This window comes from Hyalella azteca, unplaced genomic scaffold, assembly GCF_000764305.2.
Source record: "Hyalella azteca isolate HAZT.00-mixed unplaced genomic scaffold, Hazt_2.0.2 contig15946, whole genome shotgun sequence".
NCBI lineage: Eukaryota > Metazoa > Arthropoda > Malacostraca > Amphipoda > Hyalellidae > Hyalella > Hyalella azteca.
In genome coordinates this window covers 185341-198015 of record NW_025945775.1, presented here as the reverse complement: position 1 = coordinate 198015, position 12675 = coordinate 185341, and the positions used below count along the sequence as shown (strand labels likewise).

The following is a 12675-nucleotide window of genomic DNA, read 5'->3' as shown; positions in this document are numbered from 1 at the left end:
CATTCAACGAAGGCGACTCAACGTCCTCCAGTGAGGATAGCTTTGAAAACGCGTTTGACTGTAGCTTTGCTCTCAGTGTTCGAGTCGTTGACTTGGACCACTCGGACTCATTGGACAATTGGATTTTGGTCGATGACACCTCATCTTCGAAAGGAGGTGAACAAAATTTAGATCAGACAAGTCTTAACTCTCGGTCATCTGCCAAAATTCCCGAGGAGGCCCATCTTTCAGCTCTTGAAGAAGATAGTAACGACCAGAAGATTCATTCTGTGCCTATGGAACTTATGGACGAAATCATTTGTGAATTAGACAAGAATTCAAAAATCAAAAGTATCGATGTGGTCAGCTGTTCTAATCATAAAATACTGGATGTTAACAAGTCACAAAACGAATTTCAATTGAAAGATATTGATGAGGCATCCTGCGCGCCAGAGCAATCTTCCCACACGGCATTCAATGGTACACGTATTCATGAATCTGAAGCTGCGATCCCTTCAGAAGCTGTCAATGGTGCAAACTTTGATCATATTTCCTGCCCGTATCTGTCAGAAGAAGGTCTCGACAACTTTTCTGTAAATGCAGCAACAAACGATGAAGATCCTGGTGACGACGATCTCGAAGAAAGTGATGGTACTGCCAGTACCGTGGTTGAAGTCCTCCAATGTACCAGACAGGAAGACACTTTGAGCGACGATGATGAGGATGATAGCCAAGGAAACAGATCTGATCGAGGGAATGACCTGAACAACTACGCTGAAATTGGTGCTGTATCGAGCACTGCATCTTTCACCAAAGACTTGTTGAAGGAAATAGCCGTTGGTGGTTCGGCCGACGTGTTTGGTTTCTCCTCTGATATCGGTTTGGTCGTCGATGTAGAAAGCAATCATTCGGCAGAATCTACTGTTTCTGTTTATCCAGACGGTATCGATACCAAAATGGGTCATGTTCGTGAGGTAGCTAAGCAAAATTCTTCAGACTCTGAAAGCGTCAGTACTTTAGATTCTGAAGACAAGACTGCATTGAGCGGCGAAACTTTAAGCTTGAAACTTCGTGAATCTGCAAACAAGGACTCGCTTATTGCCAAGTTGAGTGTACCTTATATACAATCGGATCAAAATTCTGCTCAGAAGTGTGCTGTTCTGGATGTGAAAAACGATTATTCTGTAACTAATATAATCACCAATGAAATACAAAAGCCTTTGCCATTAACTTCGAATTTTCCGTTATGTACATCGTCTAGTGGATCAAGCTCGAAGCCAATTAGTGTCTTGACAAATTCCCGACCTCTCGTCACAGATGCTAGAAGATATTACCCTAATTCTTACGGGAAAATTCATACAAGTACATTATCATCCCATTTAAATCAGTCCATTGAGGTCAAACGAGACTTTAGTATTCCTGTTGCTGGTAAAATCTCCACTGATGTCCCGCTATTAGGTGCGTGCATCCCTGAAAGTCGAGTAGAGACAACCAGCAACAACGATGCTGAGGCATCAGTCATCGAGAGACCGTTGGACAGAAAGCCGTCGAACTTAGAGAACAGAAAAGTTCCTGTCGTGATTAACGATGAACATTTGGCAACTGTTCAAGATTCTTCTCTACGTTCTGTGGAAATAAAGAGACCCATGAGCTTCATGAGTGAGTGTTTCGGTCCAAAAATCGCTAGCAGCCAGCGAGGTGTAAACATTCGAAAATCCGTGCCGGATTGCTCGTCCGCGTACTTACAGTCGATTAGTTATCTTACTGGAAATCAGAAAACTATAATTGGTGATGAGGAACGAAGTTCTGGTGATGGTGCCACACAAAAGGACGAACTAAGCACGACAAAATGCAATGACGTCGAATTTTCCGATTCGATGGTGGATGATGATGGCTGTGGTCATAAATTTAATAATGGACACACTGATGACGACCGCGGCGATGTTTTACACCCAACAAGTCCACCTGGCGTTGCAAAATTTATTCATCGAGACGAAAAAGCTTCCTCAGGAACTAATTGTAGTGAAGAAAACTCGAATTCATCCGTTAACGGAGTCGCCTTGACGGATGAACATGTTCCCCTACGTTTGAAAACTAGTGATTCTTCTGCCAACAATTTTCGTTTTTGGACGACTCTTTCCGCGCATGCAGCACAGTCTTGGAAACGGAAAAGCGTTACCGAAAGTTCTCCTGTTGAAAGCGGAGCATTGGATGAAAAAATCTGTGTACCACACATGGTTCCATCATTAGCTGGCGTATCACGTGAAAATTATCGGTCGAAACGGTCTTCGGAGGAGAAAATACAACCTGTTGAAAATATTGATAAAAAATTTTGTTACGTTTCTAGAGAGCTTGACAAAGACTTCAAATCAAAAAATAAGAGTTTGCCTCGTAGCATTTTAGGTTTCCCGAAAAAGTCTTCAACGAAGTCGAAATTTAGTTGGTCCTCGTTCAAAAACCCTCTAAAGATGAAAGTTGGTAGCAATCTTACGCAAACTGGTTCTGTTGAATCTAACGTGGCATCTGATACTCCTACTTCTTTCGAATCAGTTTTTTTCGACGATACTTCATCCAACGAAGCCTCCTCAGATTCTGATTTTAAAGCATCACGAGGTTTCGCTGAACTGAACGTTGACAGCCTGCGTTCGAAAGTAAAGACGGGAGTGACAGCCACCATCCGTTCTCTCTCTCGCGAGTCTCCTGATATGAAGCCATCAGCGCAGGCCAAGTCTTACATCAGACATCGACCAATTTCTTCTGGTTTTCCGAACCCTGCCGATGATTCAGATTCGAGCGCTCATTACCGCAATTCGGTCGTTCTCAATGTATCTAATTACGGACCATTTTCTGCTTCACTTGTGAATGTTCCGAAAAATTATTGCGCAATCGAAAACTATGACTCATGTCATGCGAACTCCGAAACGAGAAATAGCCATATATCTTTGCCTGTTAATCGAATATCTTCCGAAATAGAAAGAGGCGTTCAATCTACGGTCACGACATCCGGCGAAGGTCTCTTAACTTCTGAACTGACGAGCAATGCTAAGAATTACAACACTGCAGGTAACTATGTTAATGTATCTTCAACTAAATGTTCGTCTTCTTCGCTGTCGGAAGAACCAACTCTTCAAGAACCTTCGTTGGCCGAGGGTATAGAGTCCTTCATGGACTCCGTCTTCGGCTCGAAAAACTGGTCCTCCAATTTCTCGCAGGAACAGCTATCAGCTGTGTCTCATTGTCAAAATTTGAACAACACTACCTTGTGCGAGAGAAGAGAAACGTCCCAGAACTCGCCGGCAGATAATAACAATAACGGGAAATATCTGCGAGCAATACCTCCAGTTTCTGCCGGTTTCATGGCGTCTGATTCCTGGGCGATTAAAAATTATTGTGGAAAAAGTAGCGACGTAGCGAAAAACAGAGTGCACTGTCGTACTACCACCACAAATTCGGTGAAAACTGTCTCGTCGTGCGGGCATGACTCTTGGAATGGTGCAAGTTCATCTGGATCGAATTTTCATGGCAATGGTTCCAATTTGCCTTGTAAATTGAAACATCCAACCACACATGTGGGAGATGCCACTCACATAAATGGTAATTCTAAAAATAGCGAAACTGTTGCGGAAAACGTTTCACTGTTGAACGATTCATGTTCGTTTGAAAATCCACGGACCAACGCTGCAAGTCTCCATCCCTTTGATAGTTTCAATAACTCTCCGCCCCATGACGGGACACACCAGATTGCGCCAAGGACTTCTATCCACGTTTACCACAATTACGACGTTGAACGATCTAGACGCCGGGACATCGCGTGTCCAAGATTCGAAGGAGCACTTCAGCCCCGCGTGAAGGATATCAAGTCTGAGCAGAGCGTCGCTCAGCAACCTCAGGCAAACTTGCATCTTATTGGGAATGAACATGCAGGTATGAAGTAGCATTATTTTGAACGGATCTTCGAAATTGAAAACTCGCTGAATAATTATTTAATTTTGATTTAAAATGTTTTTTTTTTAATGAAACAGCGACTGCATTTTGTATTTGTCTGCTCTAGGTTATTTTGCCTCGTATAAAGTTTCAACTCTGTGATTGAAAACATCTAAACGTTTTTAGAATGTTAAAAAACTGAAAATAGATTGCATAAATATGAGTATATTGTTATTCCAACCCTATATTTCTCAAAGTCTCTATTCTGTTCTTGCTATTCTTTATACGTACTTCTTGCGACTACCTTATAGATCTCGATCTTTCAATACATTTTAATATTTCATAATCTTTACTCTTATTGTAGTTCTCACACGTTCTTTTTCCTTGAACCTGCATGCTGTTTCAAATCTGTCAGTTCCTCTACAGCCATAACTGAAAATCGCTAAAATTTGAACATCTGTCTAAAATTTGCGTATTTTATTCATATATCAGTAGATTTAAATCGCCTAACTAAAAAATTGACTATAACTGTCAAGAGGCCTAGTTTCTCTTGAGCGTTCAAGAAAAATATTTAAATCTTTCCGAGAAATTCGGCTTTGAAAGAAAAAAAATCTGAGAAAATCGCTTTGGACCGTCTATGAGGCATTGTACGGTGGCTCAGATATATCTTTTCTGATTCAGTTTTGTAAAAAGATTCCAGATATTTCCAACTGGATTTTAAGGACAGTGCGCTTGCAGATTTACAGCTAAACAGATGATGTTGGTTGATATCCTTCAGATGACGTACGTTGGTTGATCAATATGCAGAATAAGGAAGTAATTTTGATTTATTAATGACGTTTCGAATGTAACCAAATTCATTTTCAGGTTATAGGAAGCATTGAATACAGACTGAAATTTTTGGGGAATTAAGTACATATAATAGGATACAACACGAAAATTTGGAACCGTGAAAATTACTCCGAAACCATCTCAAAGCTTAGAAAATCCGGCAGTTATGAGATGGATATCTGGGGCCATACTTTCAAAACTCACAAAGTGAACGCAAGTACTTACGCTCTATTTTCTTGTCTATGATTTTGTGGATTGTGCTTGAAAGGCCGTCAATGATTGGCTGATGAACTTACGATCTCTTACCTTTTTTAGAAAGTATGGGCCCAGGAGTCCAATGCGTAAAGATGAGGGCTGTAGCTATCGTCGGCCGGATGATGTCGGGCCACTGCAAGATGACGATGTTGTTGGGTTCCTCCAGCGCAGTGCACGGTTCCAAAGTTTCGTGTTGCATAATATTCACGTGTATCATGTACTTATTTCCCCCAAAATTTTTGTCTGTATTCAATGCTAACTACAACCTGAAAATGATTGATGTTGCACTCGAAACGTCGTCAAAATTAGTAACTTAAACTTGCATTTTGATCAACTAACGTCATCTGAAGAATATTAGTCACTCGAGAAGATTTAAATCCATGACTTCTCTGGTCATTAACGGCCCTTGTTTATACAAGCTTATTCTGCCGTCTAATACTAATTTACAGATGAATGGCTTGATTTTGGCAAGGTTTTCGAGTTTGTCTGGCCAGCCGTTGCTGTTTATTCGCACTGGGTTTTGCTCATGTTCTGTATAGGCTGTCAATGGACCCGCATGTTGTGGACGCTGGGCTTGTACCTTAGTTGTTCGTATTAGTGGATTCCTTCACTTCTCAGCAATGACCATAGAGAAATAGCATAACCGAGTCTATTCGTTCTGAAGGAAGGGATTAGTATGATGTTACTTTATTGCTTCAGACGATGGTTAACTCACATTTTATATGAAGATTTTTGTTTCATCATCTGTTTCTTGGATCAGGTTTAATTAATATTTATTTTATCGTTTACAAAACAAATGCCTTTGTATGCAAGAAGAAATTGATATTGACGTCAGCTTTGATACTATTTTTGGGCTTGGAATATGCCAAAACGACGTGAACAATAACTCTAATTGATTGGTTGCCAAAATCTTCGTCAGTTCACCTTTCAATATAAAAAGGTTTCAGTTGATTTCGTAACCTTAATGTTTATTTCTCGTTACTTGGGATAGAAGGATTTATTGTACATAAGATCTCTTAACGTAAACTTGACTCGATTATTTATCGGATACCCACGTTTGCATCACATACTGATAATAAGGATAAGTTTCAATGTCGTATACGGTTCAAAAAGTTGCGCTAAGGTGTTGTACCAAAATGTCAGTTAACTGCCTTGCAAGTCTTACTTCAAACCCGTAGCCGGGAGTATATAAGCACTGAGCCTGTAAGTCCCTTAGTAGGAGAGTAAACAGACCGGACGCTACCTGTCAGAAGACTCGTTCTCTGATGAGCATTCTGAGCTGCCACCCTCGCAAGAAATCTAAGGGAAGAACTTGCTAACGGGCGTTGTGCCCGATAGTTATATTATTTCATAGAAGTTAATGATAGAAAGTAATAGTGTAAAGTTGTATAAATTTGTCATGCTTCAATGTGGCCTGTTGTTACTCTATTAGTTACAATATGTGAAGACTAAACAATCGATCCCAATAATTGGTACTACCAAAAATCCAAAGTGAAACATTACAGAAGCAAAATTTTGAAATATCGGGACGAATACCTTTGATTATTTTGAATTTATTGTGCAAGTGTCAGTCTGGTTTTATGAGAAGAGGAACCAAATGAGGGGTGTGCGCTAGAGGGAAGCGGCGGAAGGGTTTTTATGAGGACGAGCCCTCGACGTGTGCTATACGGCGGAGGCTATGGTCTATTTTTGCTCAGGGTGTGATGGGGCAGTAGCAGCGCGCAGAAGAAGCGCAGTAATATTTCGAATAAGATGGATGATTCAGTTGATGTGAGGGCAAAATTCAGATGCGAGGACTAAAACCGTGGAGAGGACAATCTTACGGACCTAGTTCTTGGCGAGGCCAACGACAGCACATCGGTTTAAATGCGCACGAAACGAACACAGATACGCGCATGAAAATTTTCCTTCAAATTCCTTCAAAGCCCCATTCATATTTAAATAACGTTGGCACCGGCCGACATACACCGCATGCAAATTCTTTTCATCGATTTGAATGACATCGTGGGAGATTATTAAGAGAAGCAGCATTCTAGTGCTGACTACCTAGTTGTTCGCACAATTAACTCGCGGTACGGAGAACTATGATGAAAATTATTCAACCAACGTTAAAAATGGCTTATCCTAATTTCACATTGGTGAAAACGGTTCAACAATGCAATTTAACTATTATTTCATTTCAGAGTTGCATGATATGTACAACTAAATACAGCAGCTCTTCACTTTTTTGGAGGCAAGAAGGGAAACACTTTTCTTCACCTTATTCCTTTCGAGGCAAGAAGCTGCCCTCCCTTAAAGCATTTCGGACCAGTGTCGGACTTGAGAGCGTTCAATGCTTAGCATTCTTTGTGGCGTAGCTGTTAACTGCAGCTTTTTTGTTCTGGCCAGAAGACTTGCTGTTTAACTTTGCGTTACAGAACAATTTGTTGGCGCGAACTCCTGTTTAATTATCAACATGCCGTGCAAAATAGTGAGAAGTTTATGTTTTATTAGACTTCATTTGTTCCCGGCTTGCATTGTTCTGTCATCAAGAATAGGTACATGAAGCTGTGTTGCAATTCTGCTAACATTTATTTTTTCCACAAATCTTTTGTTCGAAGTTTACTTCGTAAAGGCAGTAGGATTGTAAGGTGTTGGTCTCGTTTGAGCTGTTGGTTAGATTTTTCGATCTCATCGATAATTAATTGATTATCGTGACAGGAATTCGCTGAACTGTCATTCGCTGGGTCTTGCGTGTGGTATCAAAATGTCACAACATTGGTGCGCAGGTAAACTTCCATGTGTTTTTCATACTTTATTTGCCAATTATGAAACTTGTCCTGATAAATTCTAAATTATTTCGATAAACATACTTCTCGCCATGATTTAGCAGCTTTTGTCAGGTGATGAATGTGACAGGAGATCAAATGAAAACATCGCTGTGCTGACTGAGCCAGCCCGGAGTTTGTTGACGTTAGCCTGCTTATAGAATGTTTGTACTCTGAGACCTGGTGAAGGCCTTGCTCTTTATTTACGATCACTTCTAGTGTCTAAGTCTGAAACACCGCAGAGCTTTATGTTCTTAATGTTATGATCAGTATATGTGATTAATATTCATGGTATCACCTGAAATCGTACATTCACATATGATTTGCAGTTTTGAATACCTTGAAGTCAAGCGAAGTCTGCAGACGTTTACATTTTTTGAAGTTTGGCATAGTATTGGCTGAAAATTCTTCAGAAAACGGTTGCACTTCATGAAGTCTGCGGAGATTGCTCCTCAGATTTAAGTATATCGCCTCTCTTCACTGTTCTGTTGCAATCTGGAAATTACGATATTACAGCTGTTCGAATGAATTATTCTATTTGTGATTGAGTTGCCATTTAATTTCAGCTGAATTGCGCTGATCTAAACGGTATTGCGTTGACTCGGGCATGTCTTTACAATTCATTAGCCCAATATCGGAATGAAACTGGGCTCTATTCTAATTTCCTTTAGGAAATATCGAAAGGAATTCCTAATTAATTCTAATTTGTACTCTAGTTTCTTTTAGGAAATTAGAATTTACTTAAGGAAATTAGAATTTGTTCTTTGGTATTGAACTGTATAATTTTTTATTTTGTATTGGAACACTTCGTTGTAATTAATTTTGTGTTATTAATCTGTATTCCAATTAATTTACTTGAATAAGGAATAAAAGTTAGTTTCGTCTGATCTTGACGAGAATTCAAGTTGCTCAACCGCATTTTCTTACTGAATGACCTCAGTGGCTCACTAGTCGTCGTGGCGTGTGGACGTGCGGCATCGCTTTTCTCTAGTGATAGACTGAATTGGTGTCTTTCTATGACAATAAATTATTTATGGAAGTGTTGAATTTACTATTTCAGTGAGAATGTCATGACCAATGTTCCTGTCAATATTGTTTTCTTGAAACGAATATTCATTCTGTTAAAGTTACAACTGAAGTGGCGTGAAATGATCATTACTTTTAATGTAGGTACTATTATTTTCAGTTAGTATTCTACTTGTTTTGTTATTCCAGTTGCCAGTCAGTTTGCTTGTATCTCATTGAGTTCATAAATAAGTCACGGTGATAGCTATTTGCCCAATATAGGTTCATCGACACTTTTTTGGTTGTGTATATGAAACACGATATACCGTATCATCAAACTTTAATGCAAGTTGGACCTAAGATCTAGAATTATCTGAACCCATGATAAAGTGTCCTTTTTATATCAATGGAAATAAAATAATGAATTTACAAAACTACACTTCCATAAGCGCGTATATCCGCTTCAATAAGGGTGGATGAATTACGATAAGAAACGTATGCTACAGACGTGATCGCCGCTTTATGGCCAGTTGGGTGAATGAGGCCAGGGTGTTAACGATAGTTTAGTGAGGCCAGGGTGTTATTGAGGCCAGTTGGGTGAATGAGGCCAGGGTGTTAACGATAGTTTAGTGAAGGGAGTGCGAGGCGCGTGCCAAGCTGTGCAGGTGTGCTGCCACTGACAATCTTGTCTATCTTTATTACCTATTCGGTGCCGGTAATTCTTGCTAATATCTTTGTTCGGTTTCCTGCTCAAGCGAGTTCATTTATTGCTGCAAGTGTATATTAGGTTGAGGGGCGAAAAAGCTAGAATCGGAATTTATATGCGAGGTGAATTGTTGCCATTATGTGTATAATTGAATTGGCGATATCAGCGATATCATCAGACAGAACTTAATAGATCAGTTAATTATGAACAATTAATCACATTGTATGCCCTCTAAAACAAATAATTGACGAATTTTTAAAGACGATTTATGGTATTTTATTTGATCTGCACTGAAGGCAGATCAAACAATTAGTCTGTTGGGACTGTCGGCTGCTGTGCTATCAGATGATTCATTGGTGCCTCATATACTCGCGGCCTTGACAGCCGATGCTTTGCTTCCGATAACAGAGGTTTTGCAGAAACTTGTATTATTTCTTGTGAAAATGCGATGTTTTCTATATATTGAAGTGCATTAATTTGATGCTGTTGTGATGTTAACTTGTGCACCCAGTTGATATGAATTGTATATAACTTTGAAATCGTGACTTCAATGCAAATTAAATTTAATTATACAATTCAACTTTTTCCAACTTACTTCTGAGTTACATCGCATCGTTTGCATTGCCTGCTGTTCCATTTAAACTCAATGACATTCTAAAAATTATATTTACCACAAAGCCAATTATAACCTTGGGTCGTTTCGATGGTCGAGGTCGGGACAGCCAATATTGGAAGTGTGACTGGTGACTACACGGCTGAAGATGCGTCACTTTGGCTCCCACTCAGTATCGTTGCCAAGCCACTCGGGGCATTTAGTGACCATAATTTTATGTCGTTTTGGGACCTGCATTCCTGAGCAAAATAATGTTCATGTGCCAAATGCAGACTCGTGTCGTGCAAATTCATTGTTCTCTCCTGCGGTATTCGCTGTACTATTAGTGCGCTTGGAGGTTGCTATGAACAGTAGAGCAGTTTTTTTGTCAGTTTAAATTTTGTTTGATGTCGTTTCGTTGAATTGATTACACAGTTTGGCACGTTAAGCGTAGCTTACGATCATTGCTCCATTAGTTGAAGGGCTTTGTGTGTTCGTGGCTTGAGTTTTTTGATGCGGTCTAAAATATAGGTCTCTTTAAAAAGGAAATGAAAAAAATCCTCTTTTTAAAGTTATATCCCTAAAAAGCGTTTCTTTCCCGCAGCATCGTAATGTCTGGTAATATTAATTGCGATGCAGCATACAGAAAAAAACTGATCAATGTAAAATTTTTAAATTTTAGAAGTTTTTACACCGTTTTGACGACGTAATACCAATCCTTATTTATGTATTGCTGACTATTTCCTCGAACCACAGTTCGCCGTTCTGCCATTTTAGCAATAATCTATAATCTATTTTTCACATCTGAGTCTGTGCCAGAAGTGAAATAAACTCAAAATTTAATTCGTTATGTGGTTGGCAGTAATTTGCTCGCTTCTCGAATACGGCTCTGCTTCTTACGTAACATGGAGTAATAGAATCTGGTAATCCGCGTGTTAGCTGTATATAAAATACCTGAAGAAATTACAATTATTTTACTAAGAATGAATTTTTTATATCCATGCCTTTAGAACATTTTGAACCGTAGTATGTCTACCGACCACACCATATGCTCATGGATTCAGTTCCAACGGTGTTCATGATTTGAAAACGAAATAAAGCGCTAAAGTGACTCTGCCCTTGATGCCAGTACCGAGTGTTACGGCGTCTGTTGAAAAGACGCCAATTATAGACGGCAGCATGTCTCCTGACCGCGACCAGCAGCACCCACGGAACTCCTCGTCTCCTCATATTGCCTCGTCACACGTCCTTCATCAGACTTCATGTGTGTCTGCCGTGAACCCTCGACACTCGCCTTCGTCATGTGTTGGGTTACCGCCACAGTCTCCTTTGTCTCGTCCAAGATCGATGCTGCAGCGCGCGTTATACTCACACTTGCCAGCATCTCCCTTGCTCATTGAAGATTCTTCGCCTCGCCGAGGCTCCCGGCCAGGCCGTCAACTCGAGCCCACCCTCCGACAACATCTCAACCGGAAACCCGACAACCGGTGTCGCAACATCTGTGAAGTTGGCTCCCCGTGTTGTGCAAAACAGATCGCTAAGCCATACCGCGTCTCCAGTTACGACCTTCAAGACTGTGTTCATCGTTCGCCGCTTGCTATAAGCCGAAGATGCTCTGACCAAATCTCCTCCTCCCCTATACGTCATGACGGCCCTCTGTGTCGATCATATTCTTCGGACGAGGAACAGTGCTCTCGGCGTGGTTATCACAACAGCGTTGATAGATGTTGTACTTCAAATACCCGATGTAGTCCTTCACACGAGAAATGCAGTTCTTCAAATGCCCGTTGCAGCCCTTCGAATCGCCATTGTAATCCTCCAAATGCACGTTGCAATTCAAATGTGGAACGCAGTTCTCCCAGTACCCGTTGCAATCCTTCGGACGATCAACTTGATGTAACTTTTGATGATGAGGTTGATCACTGGAAGAATTCCTTCAAGAGATACGAACATGAAGACGAATCGTCTTCCTCGGACATATCTGATTCTTCCGTGCGTGATGACCAAGGTAATATAAGGATTGCGATGCTAGGTAGACAGTATTACTCGTAAAATAAATAGAATCTGTTTAGCATAAATTCGCTGAGAAGTTTTTTTGTAGTTTTTTAATCATGTTCTTCATCTATTATGCGTGGTGTACCCCTATGTGCAAGAAAGTATAACCAGAGAAAGCAATTTCATGAAAGCATTTGGGCTTTGCTATTGTATTAAAAATCTCCTAATTACAGCTCAACAAATGAGGAAATGTTTTCACTGATCAGGAAAAGTATATAAAAGAATCTCACTGGTACTAAAGTAATAATGCATCGCTCATACGATTTATTACTCGTTAATTTGCCTTATTCATGTAAAACAACAAATCTACTTCACCTCGTTCATTTTATAACATTAATTAATACCTTCTCTTTGATAGGAGCATTCATTTGTAGTGAAGATGCAATAGGACTCTTTGAATCAATGGGTTAGAATCGTGTAAACCATGACTGGCCACGAAAAAGAATGAAATGTAATAATTTTATTAATAATTTAAGTTAACCTACTTTCGTTAGAATACGGTATACTTGTCGCATTACTAT

The 12675-nt window shown here is 40.0% G+C and overlaps 1 protein-coding gene across 6 annotated transcripts in view; it reads left to right on the top strand.

Moving 5' to 3' along the window:
* The window catches only part of LOC108677154 (liprin-beta-1), a 64483-nt gene that overhangs the window by 32099 nt on the left and 19709 nt on the right, over positions 1 to 12675 (top strand). For 3 of the 6 annotated variants that reach the window (XM_047884693.1, XM_047884694.1, XM_047884692.1), the window contains exon 1: positions 357 to 3903. The exons of 2 other annotated variants lie outside the window; for them this stretch is intronic. In XM_047884693.1, coding sequence (XP_047740649.1) covers positions 936 to 3903 — 2968 coding nt within the window. In that variant the 5' untranslated portion in view covers positions 357 to 935. Of the gene's footprint in view, positions 1 to 356; positions 3904 to 10895; positions 12108 to 12675 lie in introns of those variants that run through there. One more of the 6 variants, XM_018165315.2, reaches the window with a different exon arrangement.